This window comes from Salmo trutta, chromosome 30 (assembly GCF_901001165.1).
Source record: "Salmo trutta chromosome 30, fSalTru1.1, whole genome shotgun sequence".
NCBI lineage: Eukaryota > Metazoa > Chordata > Actinopteri > Salmoniformes > Salmonidae > Salmo > Salmo trutta.
In genome coordinates, this window is record NC_042986.1 from 17751154 (window position 1) to 17771251 (window position 20098).

The 20098-nt window shown below is 44.6% G+C and overlaps 1 protein-coding gene across 7 annotated transcripts in view; it reads right to left on the reverse strand.

Moving 5' to 3' along the window:
- The window catches only part of LOC115168148 (signal peptide, CUB and EGF-like domain-containing protein 3), a 101525-nt gene that overhangs the window by 44039 nt on the left and 37388 nt on the right, over positions 1-20098 (reverse strand). For all 7 annotated transcript variants that reach the window (XM_029723130.1, XM_029723136.1, XM_029723135.1 and 4 more), the window contains exon 4: positions 14393-14527. In XM_029723130.1, the coding sequence (XP_029578990.1) occupies positions 14393-14527 (135 nt within the window). The remainder of the gene's footprint in view (positions 1-14392; positions 14528-20098) is intronic.

Genomic DNA, 20098 nt, shown 5'->3' on the forward strand with positions numbered 1-20098 from the left:
CCACCAGCCTCCTCACACACACACACACACACACACACACACACACACACACACACACACACACACACACACACTCCCTAACCCTGTCTGCTCCTGGTGACTGACATCCACAGTTGTCCCTGTTCCAAATGTCCAGTGTTGATGATATCCTGTTAGAACACACTGCATTGTGCCAGGCTATAAAAACTAGCCCGCCTAGAGAAAGGATTTAACTCCCACCTGGAGTTGATCCTGCAGTCCTGTAAGCTTAATTGAGGTAATCCCTAACCAAAAAGAGGACACTAAGGAGACATTTAAACTTTCAGGCACATTCTTCAAACTCAGAGGCGTGCGAGGAGAGGCCTAGAAAACACATAGCACATTTCAGAGGTTTACTACACTCTAACCACAATGCTTTGGTTCAGTTAAAATGGGTCCGTTTTCTGTGGATGCATGGACCGATTATTTGTCCAAACCCAACAAAGGGATGCTTTTGTTGGACTCCATTATATACAGCCATCTTACAAAAGCTGAGTGTTTTAGCCATTCAAAGCTACACTCAAAGAGCCATGCAGATACAGCATTTTGATCTCATGTATGTATGAAGGTCACTTCTACAACACCTTCCACGACTCAAGAGGATTCCATCCCAGGCCTCACTTGTGTTATAAATTATAACAGGAGGCAGTGGTATTTGTATTTATTTAACCTTTATTTTAACCAGGCAAGTCAGTTAAAGAACAAATTCTTATTTACTATGACAGCCTACCAAAAGGCAAAAGGCCTCCTGTGGGGACGGGCGCTGGGATAATATATATATATTTAAAATATATATATATATATATATAGGACAAAACACACGTCACGACAAGAGAGACAACACAACACTACATAAAGAGAGACCTAAGACGACAACATAGCATGGCAGCAACACATGACAACACAGCATGGTAGCAACACAACATGACAACAACATGGTAGTAACACAACATGACAACATGGTAGCAACACAACATGACAACAACATGGTAGCAACAAAACATGGTAGCAGCACAAAACATGGTACAAACATTATTGGGCATAGACAACAGCACAAAGGGCAAGAAGGTAGAGACAGCAATACATCACACAAAGCAGCCACAACTGTCAGTAAGAGTGTCCATGATTGAGTCTTTGAATGAAGAGATTGAGATAAAACTGTCCAGTTTGAGTGTTGGCTGCAGCTCGTTCCAGTCGCTAGCTGCAGCGAACTGAAAAGAGGAGCGACCCAGGGATGTGTGTGCTTTGGGGATCTTTAACAGAATGTGACTGGCAGAACGGGTGTTGTATGTGGAGGCTACAGTAGATATCTCAGATAGGGGGGAGTTATGCTACTATGTATTATGTATGACACCTTTATAGATCACAGGCAGAGATTTGACTCCATGCGATGAGACAATGTCACTATTACAGCTGTAGTGACAAGCCCCAAACCCACTATCTCATTAAAAACCAAACACATCTCTCATCCCCCACCAATGTCCCTCCTCTACCTCTATGTGGTTAGAGGACACCAAATGGCGCCCTATTCCATATTTAGTGCACTACTTTTGACAAGGACCCGTAGAGCTCTGGTTAGATGACCGTAAGTACATCTCAGAACACCCAAGGGCCAGGCCACCCATACAAAAATGTATGCACACACTACTGTAAGAAGCTTTGGATAAAGATGTCTGCTAATTGGTATTATGTTATTATTATATATTACATGCTATAGAGGACTGCAATGTACCGTACATGGACAATCATTCTACAGTTTTCATGTGCGTGCCCTGTGGACATACTGTATGATGTGATGATGAGAAAATACTGTCAGTGTAAATGTGCTGATGAACCATGGCAAAGAGACAAGAGCTGAGCCTAGTTTTATCCTTAATGCCTTATTTATGTACTTTAACGCCTGCCTTCATAGCCTTCCATAATTACACCCTCTTGTTTTCCACGTGTCGTGCCAACAAACTGAACTGGCCCTTTTATTTCGTTTCACTTAGTTAGGGCTGATGTCAGAGAGACAGATATGTTTCCAGGTCCCTCTCTGCTTTTTGTCTAGCTGAGGATGCAAGAATCAACGGGGGTGTTGATGGGTCGCATTAGTGCTGTCCATCACCTAAAAGTCAGTTAAGAGGTCTTACGATGTCAGGCTTCAGCCTTTCTGTCAGGCTTCCCAGCTTTTGCTTTCCTGATCCGTAAAAATGGGTGATGGCCCAGTCAGAAAGATGGGAGAGGCTGAGCAATCAGACACTGACTGCAAAAACAGACTGAGGACAGAGGGTCAACTCGGAACAAAAAACCCATTTCCCCACCACAGCGGTTGAGACACATTAAGTACAGGGACGATGACTGGAGTCCACTGACCATATAACAACACACCCTCTTTAAGTTAAGGTGCAGCAAACCTCAGGAGATCAGTGCTGGGGAAACTATAGCAGAAGTTGGAATTCAACAGTCCTTTCACACTGCTCCATGCCAAACCCAACACACAGGCAGACGGGAGGTGAACCCAACACACAGACAGACGGGAGGTGAACCCAACACACAGACAGACGGGAGGTGAACCCAACACACAGACAGACGGGAGGTGAACCCAACACACAGACAGACGGGAGGTGAACCCAACACACAGGCAGACGGGAGGTGAACCCAACACACAGACAGACGGGAGGTGAACCCAACACACAGACAGACGGGAGGTGAACCCAACACACAGACAGACGGGAGGTGAACCCAACACACAGACAGACGGGAGGTGAACCCAACACACAGACAGACGGGAGGTGAACCCAACACACAGACAGACGGGAGGTGAACCCAACACACAGGCAGACGGGAGGTGAACCCAACACACAGACAGATGGGAGGTGAACCCAACACACAGACAGACGTCTGTGAACACAGAGAGGGATAGAGTTTCCCACTTGGCAGCCCCTAAGAGACTCAAGATCACTTACCAGGGTCACAACGTGCATCCCCAAAATCCCCCCACACTCTCCCCACCTATATGAGACCTATCTGACACCCCTCTCCCTTAATACCGCAGACCCATCCATCAATAGCGGGTCGGGCCAGGGCCAGAACCTGGGCCCTGTTCTCTCTGAGGACCCATAAAAGCCAAAGTGCTGACACAATGGCCCTTTTCTCCCTGGCCATGCTATGGAACCACCCTCTGCAGTTCCCTTCTACTGGTTTATCATTACTACTACAGCTATTCTAATTTATGCGGGGTCTCTTGTCGAGAAATGAAATATAAATAAATAATAGGGATGCAGAAAGAAAAATGGCCCAACGCAAAGTAACTGGGAGAAGTGATGGAGGAAACTAAGGAACTGTGGCCTGCGAACACCAGCAGTCCACTGAAACAAGACCCATAAGACATAACTCTATGTGTAGAAACCAACACAAATATCACAGGGCACTTTATAGACGGATTGCTGGATAAGCAATATGGGTTGAAGTCATGAAGCCAGAGGGGAACCTTCCAAATGGTTACCAGGGGACAGACTAGACATTGGTTCTCACACTATTGAACACAGAGAGCGATCATCGAAAACCACTGACTGCAGTGGTGGAAAAAAGAACACCCGGCAATTAGCACAAAGAACAGAAAGAGAGAGAGAGAGAGAGACCTTTTCCCCAGAAGCGACTTAGCCACAGCAGCAATAGCCAACCAACCATGTCGTGACCTGTACACCAGACACTCAGGAGAGGCTTGTAACTCAGGGACTACTGTACTGCTGTGCCACCGCAGCAGCCCAAAGCTAACAAATCTAGAACCACTTTCTTCCTCCCTGCTCCAGATCCTACTCCAGACACAATAGTGTTCAGGCTCAAGGCTAATACTTTTAAAGCGCAGTGGAACAAAGTAAAGGATGCAAAACATTTCTCAAGAGCTTTCAATAATACATTCATGTTCTGTGCATCTCTGACAATTACTGTACAGGGACACTTCCCTCCAAAGAAAAACTCCAATCTAAAGAGAGGACAGGAAATAATGAATGGAGAAATAGGCCTACACATGCTGCCCAGAGAACAGTTCTGTTTGTCTCAATGTTCATATCCAACCACAGTTACTCTCCTCTAATGCAGTCATTTATGTTCATCTGGAACTAAACAGAATGTGCGTTTGGAGCGACCAGGCAATTAAAGCAGCATTCCTTCCTCTTAGATAATGGGCCGTTAAAACTTTTTAACAGGAGGATAAAAATGTCAGCGCATGGAAAAGGCGGAGAGGAGCCGAAGAGAGAGGCGGGACCGGGCCAGGGTGCAGATGGGCCCGGGGAGCAACAGGGCATCCAGGGGTTCCACGTCGCGACCTAGCGCCGTCCCGACGGCAAGCGGATGCCCTCAAAGAGACAGCAGATCCAGCTCACTGAGCCAAGCGCTACTGTTTGGACCCTTCTGCCAACCGTTGGTTCCCTTCAGCTCCCAAAGGCCCAGTTACAGCAGCAGCTTATTCACTTATTGGGAAGAGAGACAGGGCATAAACAGTCCCAGACAGGGAAAGTGGCAGTTGATTGTGGAATTATATTTTCCCATAGGATACATCTGCATGTCTGTGGTTAGGATGAAAGGCACCTAAACTACCAACAAACCTCATGACATTATTTCTATAGTATGTTTCCAAAACAATACTTGCATAGTTTTCTAATGATCCTAACTATTGTATTGCTAAGTGGTTTAAATACTTTTGGTTTAAGAGACTACATAAGACATGATTTTGAAGGCTTTTCTCACGTGCCTCTGCTTCTCTACCCGTGGGTGTATGGATTCTTTCTTGTTGCTGTTGTTGATGTTGTTGTGTGTGTGTGTGTGTGTTTGTGCGCACGCAAGTTAGCATGCGTGTCCATGTGTGTGTTTGTGACTGCATCCATCCGTATGTGTGTCTATTCTGGAGCACTTGCTGTGCAGGGTTTCCGTTAGGAAAATGTGGCGCCGGACACTGTGACCTGGAAGATGTTAATTTACCGGCCATTTGAGAAATGTACCAGACCCATATGTATTGGGTGCATAACCCATTATGGCATCCACCCACAGTGCTCAGAATGACAGAAATCACATTTAGATGATGGTAATGCAGCTGGACAGAACATGAAACTCATAATGAAGCAGACAATAAAACGTCAATTTCAAACATTTGCAATTCGCGGGAAAACACCATTCTAAACAGTGCACCTGATAGCGGTTCAATATGTTACAGATATGAACATCTCTGTTAGAAAGCGGGGGGATCTAAAGATGCAACAACTAAGTTGGGTTGCTAATACGACTAGGATGGTGCCTTTGGTTTCTGGACAACGAAAGAAAGTTGATATGATAGAACAGTAGAGAAATGGCATAGTGGTGTGTCCAATAGAACAGTAGAGAAATGGCATAGTGGTGGGTTCAATAGAACAGTAGAGAAATGGCATAGTGGTGGGTTCAATAGAACAGTAGAGAAATGGCATAGTGGTGGGTTCAATAGAACAGGAGAGAAATGGCATAGTGGTGGGTTCAATAGAACAGGAGAGAAATGGCATAGTGGTGGGTTCAATAGAACAGGAGAGAAATGGCATAGTGGTGGGTTCAATAGAACAGGAGAGAAATGGCATAGAGGTGGGTTCAATAGAACAGGAGAGAAATGGCATAGAGGTGGGTTCAATAGAACAGGAGAGAAATGGCATAGTGGTGGGTTCAATAGAACAGTAGAGAAATGGCATAGTGGTGGGTTCAATAGAACAGGAGAGAAATGGCATAGAGGTGGGTTCAATAGAACAGGAGAGAAATGGCATAGTGGTGGGTTCAATAGAACAGGAGAGAAATGGCATAGTGGTGGGTTCAATAGAACAGGAGAGAAATGGCATAGAGGTGGGTTCAATAGAACAGGAGAGAAATGGCATAGAGGTGGGTTCAATAGAACAGTAGAGAAATGGCATAGTGGTGGGTTCAATAGAACAGGAGAGAAATGGCATAGAGGTGGGTTCAATAGAACAGGAGAGAAATGGCATAGAGGTGGGTTCAATAGAACAGTAGAGAAATGGCATAGAGGTGGGTTCAATAGAACAGGAGAGAAATGGCATAGAGGTGGGTTCAATAGAACAGGAGAGAAATGGCATAGTGGTGGGTTCAATAGAACAGGAGAGAAATGGCATAGTGGTGGGTTCAATAGAACAGGAGAGAAATGGCATAGAGGTGGGTTCAATAGAACAGGAGAGAAATGGCATAGAGGTGGGTTCAATAGAACAGTAGAGAAATGGCATAGTGGTGGGTTCAATAGAACAGGAGAGAAATGGCATAGAGGTGGGTTCAATAGAACAGGAGAGAAATGGCATAGAGGTGGGTTCAATAGAACAGTAGAGAAATGGCATAGAGGTGGGTTCAATAGAACAGGAGAGAAATGGCATAGAGGTGGGTTCAATAGAACAGGAGAGAAATGGCATAGTGGTGGGTTCAATAGAACAGGAGAGAAATGGCATAGTGGTGGGTTCAATAGAACAGTAGAGAAATGGCATAGTGGTGGGTTCAATAGAACAGGAGAGAAATGGCATAGTGGTGGGTTCAATAGAACAGTAGAGAAATGGCATAGAGGTGGGTTCAATAGAACAGGAGAGAAATGGCATAAAGGTGGGTTCAATAGAACAGGAGAGAAATGGCATAGTGGTGGGTTCAATAGAACAGTAGAGAAATGGCACATTTAATGCCACTAAATGAATCAAATTAACCTATAGACCAATAAGCATGACAGTCAAATGTATTTCCATCAACTGGTATTTCCATCAAGGAATAAAAAGCATTGTTTTTGCGAATAATTTTTTGGGGGCAGGCAAAAGTTGTATTTAACGGCTTAAGAAAATAAAAACGGCTAAAAGCCGGCTAACGGAAACCCTGCTACTGTGGGACAAGCCCCTCTCTACCTCACTCCTCATCCCTCATCCCTTCAAGGTCACCTCTGCTCTCCCTCTCCCAGCGGACCACCAATCCCCCCCCGACAGAGAAGGGCACACAGAACAAAATAGAGCAACACAACACACCAGAGGCTTACCAGAATACCTGCACAAATAAAGGAGGCCACCCTCTCTCTTTAATAAAAAGAAAAATGTCATTTCAATGCCACATTCTTTCTGAAATCAAAGGTAAACCAGCTGAAAGCAGCTGTCTGTCTGACAGGAGAAGGAGACATGATTCAGGCTGGCCCTCTGGGTAAAGCAATGACGGCAAAGTGTTTGTGGAAAACCCCCTCTGACTCTAAGGCAGTCCACTGTGGCATGCTGGCCCAGCTGGCTTAAAAATGGCCTTCAACAAACCCGACTATGAAAAAGAATGCCTGTCACAAAAGAAGTATGGAGGATTCAACAGTAGGGCAGCCAATACTTGCTAGAGCCAAAGCCACTGATGTATATATTTGTTATATTTGTATATTTGTTGAAGCGTGGGGAGCCATGTGGCCAATGAAAGCCCAGTCTAGATAAAGAGGGAACAGCAACTGAAGGCAAATTAGAAATGGAGATGAGAGAAAGTGGGGGGGGGGGCAAAAGAGAGAGAGAGGGAGGGAGAGAGAAGGAATGAAAAAGAGGGTGAGAGGGAGAGAATTACAGAGAAAGAGAAAGCGAGAGAAAGAGACTGAATGCAGGAGAGCGACAGTGTAGGTCTTCTAGAGAAACAGTCTTTGATGCTGGACTAATGGTGAGACTTAATAGGTAGCCATGGGAGTGCGGGACGTTCCACTCGCTCCACTTCCCCAGAATAGGAAAAGAGCCTAGTTATACGGTCGGACTGCAGAGCAATGGAGCAGCCACTCCTGCACTTGTAAAAACAGCTCTGCGGCCAGCATACAGCCAGACAGGCAGGCATGCTGAGATCCAGCTCCAGGAATGGGAAGGGACACTTCAAGCCCTTCACAATAGGGGTTCCAGGCAGGAGAAAGAGAGGCTTCTCTTTTCACACGACTGGCTATAGCCAGCCATGGCTCACCATATCATATAATGGGAAACACTTAAGAATACAAATAATCTCTCAACGCATAGAGAAAAAAAACAGAAATAGAAATAACAGTCATAGTCCTGTGTGCCGTGTATAAAACAAGCACCTGATACTCTCCATGGCAACGCAGATAAAGGAGTTAGATAAATTAGGGACAATTAGCTACTACTCTGTTCAGCAAGTGGGCTACATGTACCCTGGTGATGAAGAATGTTTAATGTCAGGGATCACTGGCACCTATCTCAGCTTCTCTCATACTAAAATAATGTAGCTGCAGTGAAGCAGCAAAACTATGACGCCACCATGTGTAATGGACGTTATCACATTTATAGCAAAATTCCTGCTGCAGTTATGGCCTGGACATGAAATCAAATGTCTTGATGTACACAAATGCTATAATAGAATGTGTCTCAAAAACTGCCTAAAGCTAAAGTCAATTAAAAACTCTAGCATGTGTGTGTGTGTGCGCGTGTGTGCCTATATTCGTGTGTGAGTGTGTACATGCGTCTGTATGTGTGTCTGCACATGCGTCTGTGTGTGTGTGTGTGTGTGTGTGTGAGTGTTAGACGAGATGAGAGACCCTGCCAGCAAGTCTCATTGCACAAGGGCAAACAACCCCCCTGGGATGCTACTGAAAGCTCCAAACACAGGAAGTGGTTTTCAATGACGAAGTAAACATTTCCAGGAATGGAAAGGATAGTCATGTTCTACAGTAAAGGGAAGAGATTATAAGGAACTCATTGGTCGTCCCAATGGTCAGGTAGCTGACTAAAAATGACTGAATGTGAATTGAGTGGTAAACGTCCAGTGTAAACAAAGGACACTTAGTTATATTCTCTGATTCATCAACGTAATGTATAAGTAGCTATGGTAACCACGTTTGAAAGAGCTGAGGAAAATGATGTGCTAGACACTTGTCAGCCAACAACCCACTTCAAGACTATAGCACATTGATTGGTATGATTAGTATATACCACACAATTCTCAAGGCCCTCTCCAAGATCTCTGTATACCTGATATCCTGAGACTGATGTGAGTGTAGTGGGTACTTGCTTTGCCAAGGCCTCGTGTCATGAAGCATCTGTCATTTTGATGAGTTTGATTGTGTGATTGGGAATGGGAGGTAATTAACGGTATCTCCGTCTCTCTGATGAAAGGCTCTAATGGGTTCAGAACATCTGTGTTAGAAGATTAGAATCATCAGCTATAGAACAACCTGCACGCTACAATAAATACCTACTTTCTCTACAATGTTATGTTACCTTTTGGTGTAATGTATGTTGAAAAATCAGCAGTTTGCCAGTTAAACAAGTAGACAGTCTGAAACGGAATATAGCCCATCAGTGTACACCATAGGTACTGTCATTCCGGATATTTAAAAACAATACTGAAACTAAAATGATAGATGTCTGAGTTGACTGAGCAGCACGGAATTCCTGAAGGAGGCATTCCCATCTGCCAGACTCAGTCTCACGCACATATGTGGGTAGCAGGGACCCTGTTATCCCCCAACACGAAAAAAAAAACACAAATAAATCAAACACCAAGAAGTGGAACCCTCACTGACCTGAATGGCATTCCTATCAACCGCTAAGCGCCTTGGCTGGTCTTTCAAAGACTTTATGTCTTGACTGGGAAGAAATGTTTGGGGAGAATAAATGAACTGTTACATTCTGTCCAGCGAAACGTTGGGAGCCTTTATTTGGATAGAGAGTTTTTCATTCCTTTTTTGGGGGGGGGGGGGGGGGGGGGGCAGGTAGCAGGTCTAATAAGAGTCAGCCAGGCTAGCAGCAGACACCTTGTCATTAGCTATGGAGGCTGGCAGCCCCCTGCTGCCTAATTGGCAAAGCTCTCTACTAACAAGGGCTCTCAGACAGCAGGGGAATAGCCTGATAGTGCCCAGCCCAGCTGCAACGTCCCCTATCAGCCTCCCCCTTCCCCAACTCACCCGAGGAACACCTGATCCATTGATGAAAGGAATGGGAAGCTGATGTCTTTTTAATGAAGGTGATAAAACTCATGAGCTAATGGCACCCTGGGCTGATAGCACGTTTAAGAGGAGGGCTGGCCAGGGCCATATTTATGAAGTACTGAGGGTCTCCTCTAAGCACACTTGGCAAAGACATTCAAGAATATTTTATGTTTCATTCCATATTTTCTCTCTGTGACTTTTAGTGTAGCCTTTGACACTTATACATCATTTTTCAATAAGCGAGAATGGTAATGCTGAGGATGAGTCGGGGTTATTGTCCAATAACTCGGCGGACTGGCTTCCTCCTTCACTTCCCTTTTCCTTTTAACACACACTGTTGTAATAATAGGCATAATAATAAGCAGATGCCAGCTGTTGTTCCGAATGTTTTTTCTAGAATAATGAAAAACTGACAGGGCAGTGATCTGTTGAGTGAGTGAGTTTGTAGATGTATGGCAGCTTTAATCTCTCCGTCCAAATGGAGCTCATCTGGAAGCAATGAAACGAATATTAACATGACAAATGGAACATTAACAGGGTACTTTATCAAGAAAGATAGAGAGAGAGAGAGGGGGAGGGAGAGGGAGAGGGGGAGGGGGAGGGGAGAGGGAGAGAGAGAGAGAGAGAGAGGGAGAGGGAGAGGGAGAGGGAGAGAGGGGGGGAGGGAGAGGAGGAGAGGGAGAGGGAGGGGGAGGGAGAGCGAGAGAGAGAGAGAGAGGGGGGGAGAAGGAGAGGGAGAGGGAGAGGGAGAGGGAGAGAGAGAAGGAGAGAGAGAGAGAGAGAGAGAGAGAGAGAGGAGAGGGAGAGGGGAGGAAGAGGGAGAAGAGAGAGTAGAGAGAGGGAGAGGAGAGGGAGAGAGAGAGAGGAGAGAGAGGGGGAGGGAGAGCGAGAGAGAGAGAGAGGGGGGGAGAGGAAGAGGGAGAGGGAGAGGGAGAGAGAGAGAGAGAGAGAGAGAGGGAGAGGGAGAGGGAGAGGGAGAGGGAGAGAGGGGGGGAGGGGAGAGAGAGGGAGAGGGAGAGGGAGAGGGAGGGGGAGGGAGAGCGAGAGAGAGAGAGAGAGGGGGGAGAAGGAGAGGGAGAGGGAGAGAGAGAGAGAGAGAGAGAGAGAGAGAGAGGGAGAGGGAGAGGGAGAGAGAGAGAGGGAGAGGGAGCGGGAGAGAGAGAGAGAGAGAGGGGGAGGGAGAGGGAGAGTGAGAGAGAGAGAGAGAGGGGGGGAGAAGGAGAGGGAGAGGGAGAGAGAGAGAGAGAGGGAGAGGGAGAGGGAGAGAGGGAGAGAGATAGGTGCCTGGTCCTGAGGATGCTGTCTCAAACAAACAGACAGTACTGGGGTTGAGGGGGCAGTCCCTTCCCTTTGAAACACACGATCCGGCTATTTGCTACACTCAAATAACACTGTGCTTATGAAATGTAAACATTCACAGTTCACAAGGCCAGATTGATCTCATAAACCAGGCTTCCAAGATGCCTGGCTTTCTATACTGATGACTACATTTTCGCTGAACAATAGTGTAAAATGGCATCTTGTGAAAGAGGCCTTGGGGCTTTCTGATAGCGCAGTTCATCTCAATGTCAGGATAAGAGACGTATTCAGTGATAATAATCTTGTAATTCATGAATTGACATGCTACCCTAACTAAAAGCATGATAATAGTACTTATCAGACAAGTTGATGTGGGGATTTCATTGCTGCTTTCCATCTACAGGTATCTACAGTGTCTTTAGAAAGTATTCATACCCCTTGACTTATTCCACATTTTCTTTTGTTACAGCCTGAATTCTAAATGAATAAAGCTAAAAATAATAATCTCACACAATGACAAAGTGAAAACAAGTTTTTAGAAATATTTACAAATTTATAAAGATTTTAAAACAGAAATACCTTATTTATATAAGTATTCAAACCCTTTGCTATGAGACTTGAAATTGAGCTCAGGTGCATCCTGTTTCCATTGATCATCCAAGAGATATTTCTACAACTTGATTGTATTGATGTATTGAAAATTGAATTCAGAAATATCACATTTACATAAGTATTCACACCCCTGAGTCAATACATGTTAGAATCACCTTTGGCAGGGATTACAGCTGTGAGTCTTTCTGGGTAAATCTTTAAGAGCTTTGTACACCTGGACAGTACAATATTTGCACATTATTCTTTTTTTAATTCTTCAAACTCTGTCAAGTTGGTTGTTGATCATTGATAGACAGCAATTTTCAAGACTTACCAAAGATTTTCACGCTGATTTAAGTCAAAACTGTATGCAATTCCAGTGTATATTTGCCCTTGTGTTTTAGGTTATTGTCATGCTGAAAGGTAAATTTGTCTCCCAGTGTCGGTTGGAAAACAGACTGAATCAGGTTTGCCTCTAAGATTTTGCCTGTGCTTAGCTCTATTCCATTTCTTTGTATCCTAAAAAAAACTCCCTAGTCCTTGCCGATGGCAAGCATACCCATAACATGATGCAGCCAACACCATTGCTTGAAAATATGAAGAGTGGTACTTAGTAATTTGTTGTATTGGATTTGCCCCAATCATAACGCTTTGTATTCAGGACAAAAAGTTAATTTCTTTGCCACATGTTTTGTAGTATTAATGTAGTGCCTTGTTGCAAACAGGATGCATGTTTTGTAATATTTATTCTGTACAGGCTTCCTTCTTTTCACTCTGTCATTTAGATTAGTATTGTGGAGTAACTACAATGTTGTTGATCATCCTCAGTTTTCTCCTATCACAGCCATTAAATTTGTAAGTCGCTCTGGATAAGAGCGTCTGCTAAATGACTTAAATGTAAATGTAAAATTAAACTGTTTTAAAGTCACCATTGGGCTCATTGTGAAATTCCTGAGTGGTTTCCTCCCTCTCCGGCAACTGAGTTAGGAAGGACACCTGTATCTTTGTAGTGACTGGGGGTATTGATACACCATCCAAAGTGTAATTAATAACTTCACCATGCACAAAGGGATATTCAGTGTCTGTTTTATATATTTTTATCCATCTACAAATATGTGTCCTTCTTTGCGAGGCATTCTTTGGGCGGCAGGTAGCCTAGTGGTTAGAGAGTTGGACAAGTAACCAAAAGGTTGCAAGAACGAATCCCTGAGCAGGTAAAAATCTGTCGTTCTGCCCCTGAACAAGGCAGTTAACCCACTGTTCCTAGGCCGTCATTGAAAATAAGAATTTGTTCTTATTAAGTGACTTGCCTAGTTAAATAAAGTTAAAATAAATAAATAAAATTGGAAAACATCCCTAGTCTTTGTGGTTGAATCTGTGTTTGAAATGCATAGCTTGTCTAAGAGACCTTACAGATAATTGTATGAGTGGGGTAAAGAGATAAGGTAGTCATTCAAAAATCCTGTTAAACACTATTATTGCACACAGAGTGAGTCCATGCAACTTATTCTGTGACTTGTTAAGCAAACTTTTACTACTGAACTTATTTAGGCTTGCCATAACAAAGGAGTTGAATACTTATTGACTCAAGACATTTCAGCTCTTCATTTTAAATGAATTTGTAAAAATGTCTAAAAACCTATTTCCACTTTGACATTATGGGGTGTTGTGTGTAGGCCAGTGACACACAATCTCAATGTAATCCATTTTAAATTCAGGATGTAACACCACAAAATGTGAAAAAAGTGCAGGTGTGTGAATACTTTCTGAAAGCACTGTGTATGTATGGCTCTGAATAGATTGGCTCCACGCCTTCCCTTCTCTGACACATCCATCCCAATTCCAAAGGAAAGCTCCATAAACAAGTGTTGTTCCCGCTTCTGGCTACACGATTAATCTTTATTTATTTAACTCAGGTGTCCCGAGGCCATTCATACAACTGAAGCTTTAAAAAAGCTGCCAGATCAGATCAGTTCAATTTGAAAAGGACTGAAAAGAACAAAACACAGCCTTCCTTACAGCTCAGGCGTTTTCTAACCACTCATACTGTTACCTTTGTTCACCTTTTTTGCGGGCAGGCCTGTTAGGGCGGATCCTGCTGTCAAAGACCCGGTTTGATTCCCTATCATATCAGACCAGTCACAGAAGACATACCTGTAGGCCTGCAGTATTGCTACAGTATGTGTACATCCCAAATGGCACCCTATTCCTTACATAGTGCACTACTTTTGATCAGATCCCAATGGTTGCACTATATAGGGAACATGGTGGCATTTGGGACTCAACCTATAGCCTATCACTTGTAATAAAAGCCTAAACAAGGCTTAATGAAAATGCACCATCTGCAGTGTAAATGATACTTCCCCTGAATGGAACCATAATGAGGTCATGACCCCAACAGTTTAAAGTTCCCCTTCAGGTAAGAGAGCAGGACTAATGAGCTCATACTTGTATCCTCTCTGGCACCATAAATCTGGTGCAGTCCTTTCGCTGGAATGTGTGTGTGTGTGTGTGTGTGTGTGTGTGTGTGTGTGTGTGTGTTGAGGATGCAATGCTAACCTTTGGGCCTTTGGATGCAGGTGTGCTGGTTGTCGCTCAGGAAGAATCCTTCTCTGCAGCGGCACTCGTAGCTGCCCATCATGTTGACACAGATCTGCTGACAGCCACCATTACCCTCCGAACACTCATCCACATCTGTAATGAAACAGGAAAAGAGAACAATCATTACAATCATTGCACCGAAATAGGTCCATGAATGAGGAGATAAACCATTAGTGTCAATGGGAATAAGGGATCTTCTTCTGCAGTTACTTTTTTGCACCCAGTCAGACAGATTTTACAGAAGGAAAATATATTGGGGCGGCAGGCAGCCTAGTGGTTAGAGCGTTGGGCCAGAAGCCGACAGGTTGGTGAATCGAATCCCCGAGCTGACAAGGTAAAAATATGTCGTTCTGCCCCTGAGCAAGGCACTGTTCCACGGGCGCCGAAGACATGGATGTCGATTATGGCAGCCCCCCGCACCTCTCTGATTCAGAGGGGTTGGGTTAAATGCGGAAGACACATTTCAGTTGTGAATGCATTCAGTTGTACAACTGACTAGGTATCCCCCTTAATATGACAGCAACATAACAAAACGGAAGATTGTTGGCATGGAAGGGTTGACACAGGAGAATACAAGAGTTCATGAACATTTCTGAAAAAGTATGAGCCTAATAACAGTCATATCAATACAATAGAACCAGGGGAGTGGTTTTCAGCAGGGCAGACTGCAGAGGTCACAACATGAGGGGGAGATATGAGACATAGTCAAGAGAAGCCAGAGGGGGTTGTCTGAAGAGTTGGTGTCTCAGTTAATAGTTATCTGCTGTGGCAGCAGACGGAGCGGAGGGCTCACGGTTTGAAAGCCTCCAACTGTGCGGCACTAAGCCTGAGCAGCGCAATCCTCTGGCAACTGTGGTAACCTGATCCACCTGGAACAGAGTACCTGTCAATGATGAGCGTCTGTCAGCCCCTCCACTGATGGAATGCCAGGAGAGGTGGGAAAAGAGTGAGAAGAAACGGAGGGGAGGAGAGGGAGCGGAAGGAGAAGGGGAGAGGGAGGAGGGGGTAATGAAAGGGAGGGAGGAGTGGAGAGGGAGGAGAGCCACTTGGAGCCTAGTGAAGTGCAGCACACAACAGTAGTCTGTACAGAGGTATCTCCTGAGGCTATGCTTTGTCACTGGGCGTAGCACCGTAGACTAATGAGTAGGTACTAACGGTAGGTGCTGACATAGCATTTAATCCCATTGAGACTTCATTGGGCCCCTTACTCTAAAAAGATACGACAAGAGGTGTTGGGTACTCTCTGTCTGAAGCCAACTGAGACTACACCCAATCAGTGTTAACAGCACAACATCTATTCATTAACAACTTGTTAAAAATGTCAGAGCACACCAGTAACTACATGGGGTATTGGAACATAGAGAAACCAGATGTAAGCTCTTTTGAATGTATAGCATCAAGCCACCATCCTTACGGTGGGAAAAATCCAAACATAGCCCTAAAATGATTTAACAGTATCAAATGAAAAACGTTTGGGGCCATCCATTAATCTTTGAAGACCTTTTAAAAGGATGGTCTTGCACAGTGTCATACAATATTATATACAGTATATTTGTATTGAACCTTTATTTAACCAGGAATTCTCATTGAGGTCAGAAGACCTCTTTCCCAAGAGAGACCTGTCTACGGGATTAGACGTTAGTAATGTTACCAGTCGTCCCAGCATTCCCTATGCGTGACAGTGCCTTGACTCCAGGCCTCCTCCTCCCCTGGAGACCTGTGCTCGGTCCCTGACTACGGACAGAGCTGGAACCCTATCCATCCCCATGCTCGACGCATCAATAGTCTGCTGTATACACAAGGCTTTTTTTAATAAACCGTCATGCGAAACAAATTTTCTGTCTATTTGTCCAGTCTGAGAAGGCCTCTGGATTAAGTTTCCTTTCTGGGGGATACTCAGCTCAGCATAGTTAGAAATTAAACTTCACTCTGTCCTCCTCTCTTTCACACAGACATAGACACACACAGATGCACACACACACACCTCGAACTCCGGAGTGATCCCTTGAGTGATGTCAGAGTGGAACCTGACTAGACAGAAACCTCTAGGGTAGTTAAGTGGGTTAGTGGCGTGTGACCCTCCTGACCTCAACGACGTGCCAAGTCTAGCCCATCAGCACCGCTGCCTGCCTCCTCTCAAAACAATGTAATCATGTCACTAAGGCCCACTGAGAAAACCTGAGCACTATCGCTGGCCAGGTGACGTGTCTGTCCCTGCATCCTTGAAAAGAGATGAGAAATAAAGTTAGTGATATAAGGACAGACCGGAAGGCCTGTGAAGGTTGAAGAAGTTGGAGAAGTTTCAGAGTGAAGTGTGCTCCATTTGAGCAGCAGAGCTGCAATCCACACCAGCCTCAGTGCAGATGCTTTGGCTTTAATTGAACAGAGTCTTTCTCCTCTGTGAAAGAAAGGGAGAGTGGCAGCAGTAACACCTTTCAGCTTAGCTGCAAGGAACCTGCAGCTGCACCTTTGCAGATAAACCATAAAGCCAAACACCAACCTGTATGACACCCCCCCCTCCCCCCAAATATACACACACCAAAATAAGTGGGCACACACACACACACACACACACACAGAGATGGAGAGAAGTAAACTAATGACACATGCATGAATATACACCAAACAAGCAGTCAGCCACAAAAAGCCAATCGGGAATTCTCTTTCCAAACCTCCAGCGCATCAATGAAGGTTTCATTTCTTGATTCCTTCATCCCACCAAATGAGGCGTTGCCTGTCAGCAGATCTCTCCTGCTGCAATTATTGCCTGTGTTGTGTGCTAGGCAAGGCTGGCGTCCAAAGCACATATTTCCAAGCGGAAAGGGATTCTGGCACAGCCAGGAGAAGTGATCATGTTATCTGGACTTAAACTTTTTTTAACAAAAATACCTTGAGAGTATGGGAAAAAACGTGTTAATGAAGATAAAAGGACTGCCTCAGTTATGAAACATGACATCTCTCCCTCTATCCCTCGCTTTGCTGTGAGGAGGAGATGGGAAAAGGGGAAGATTCAAACAGAGGGAGATTAAGAGATTGGTTGTGTTTGCGGAGGCCATGTCCGCTGGTTTCTCAGATAGCCTTGACTGTATATATAACATTTGGCCTTGTGCTGAGCTTCAGAGCCGTGTAAACATGGCGGCTGAGTTACAAAAACTCCGCAACCCTTATTTTGGAGACGCGCTCATGTCTTTTTCTGAAAAGGTTCAGATACTCCCGGGACATTTATTGCTGACCCAGCACCAGAGTTTTGAGGGGAAAATAAAAAACGATGTGGATCTCCTCCACAGTGCTGACCAAGAGTTGTGCTTCCACAGACCCAACAGACAGGCAGGCAGACAGACAGGCATTTCTTTGGGATCCAGACCAGAGCAGACAGCCCAGAGACATGAAGAGGTGAGACCGAAGCCGGCCATTCGCCCTGTTTGTGCTTTTCATTTACAGGGGTATAAGAAACACACACTCCCTAATAAGGCAGCAATATGGGCCAGGCTGAAGGCAGCACACAAACAGCATGCTGTGCTGCCTGAGCTGCCCTGGTAGGTGAGGGAGACATTATGAAGATAAACATCCCGTTGGCTTTGCTGAGCATCGGTAGGTGGGAGGAGGGAGGGGGGGAGCATAGAGAGCTAGTCCCAAATTAAAACAAGATCCTTTCTTTTTTAAACAGGATTAGGGGATTTCCTCTTTCCTCTCCGTTGCCTCTGGAGTTCAATGACACGGCTCGTTCTTTCCACCCTCTTGACTGAACAGTGACCACGGCGCCAGGTTTGAACTGAGTCGAGGCGCTCTGAGAGAAGCCCTGAGTGCACACAGACACAGGCCACGCGTAAACAAACACGCAGCGCTTATCAAGCACATGTCAGCAGGAGGTTGCACAAGTGAATGTGTTGCCTGAGCACAAACACACTCTCTGTTCATTAGGTGGGTGGTTGAGAAACTGAACTCAGAGCAGTGGGAGAGCTACTAGGCTAGAGATACTTTTTATTGGTTAGACAATGCACTTCCTTAGGTTAAGCCAATGTATAGATGTTATTAAAGCTGATTTAAACCCTGACTAGTGTGACCACAATACACAAAAACAAACAAAGCCTTTGCTTAGGCTGCATTTAGATTTTAATTCTGAAAACTCAAAATTGTTGTGTGTGGACCCATTTAGGTATAAAAATATATTTAAAAAATGATTTGATAAAATGTTGAATTTGGCCTTTACCCAGAGAAAACGCAAAAAAGACAGTGAAGAACTAAATCATAAGAAACAAGGTTTCGAAGTGTTTGTCCTTTATCTATGAGATATAAGAAAGCTCAGGATATATATATATATATATATATTTCTTTATTTAAAACATTTTTTTTTAAACATATTTAACCTCATTTTTGGGTAGGCACAAAACTACATTCATAATTCCATTAAAGAAATATATACTGGAGAATCACCCCTTTCCACAGTGGGGTAACATTAGCGTGTAGCCCAAACTGTTCGGACGCTACAAACAGAAGTCGGCACATCAACGGTACCGACCTCAGACGAGTCCCCTTACACTTGTGTGGGTCGTAGAGACCACCACCGTGTTCGTGAGAGTCTCCCCTTTCCATAGCGTGGTCATAATAACCGTTTGGACCCTACATACATTTTTGTGAGAAGACTGATTTTTGTGATGTGTCTCATGGTTTGACAAACTCCACTCTAGCTCTGCCACCTTTCACAGCAGATGCGGAAGTGAGACATAGGCAGATGCGGTGGATTGAGATGAGGGTTGCAAAGGGTGGGAAACTTTCCGGAAATTTCCATGGGAAGTTAAGCCCGGGAATTTGGGAAATCTTGCTTAGATTCATCAAAAAACGGAACTTATAACAAGTGAACCATTTTTTTGTGGGATACACATAAGGCAATTCTAGGTCTTGTGACATATTTTGGTTAAACTATCCCCAACTCAATGGAATTGCAACCCTCCGCATGCACAGTGCATTCTTCCATCACATGTACTGCTAATTCTCAAGATCTTGCACACTAATGAGATGCTATTGAGCCCACACCACTACACTGTCTGAGCTTTCTGGTAAGTTTTGATTACAATACTGGGTGGGGTGATTATATTTTATACGACATACATCATTTTTTGTTAACTAGTAAATAGAAGCCTACAGCAAAGTGTGTTTAAATCATTTCTAACTTGTTAACAATTTCTGCTAGCTAGTTTTTGCTACCATTTGGGTTTTAGCTTGCTTGACCCTGCTAACTGAGGAGTGTTAATTCACCTGTTTCCATACATGTTTCATAAAAAAAATATCTTACAAAGGAGTTGTTGAATCTAACTGCTTAACTATCTTTTTTTTCATTTTTTACCCCTTTTTCTCCCCAATTGGTAGTAGTTACAGTCTTGTCTCATCGCTGCACCTCCTGTACGGACTCGGGAGAGGCGATGGTCGAGAGCTATGCGTCCTCTGAAACACTACCCAACCAAGCCACACTGTTTCTTGACACAATGCACATCCAAACCGGAAGCCAGCCGCACCAATGTGTCGCTATGAGTCGCTAGGAGTCGCTAGTGCACGATGAGACAAGGATATCCCTGCCAGCCAAACCCTCCCTAACCCGGACAACGCTGGGCCAATTGTGCACCTCCCCATGGGCCTCCCGGTCACTGCCGGCTGCGACAGAGCCTG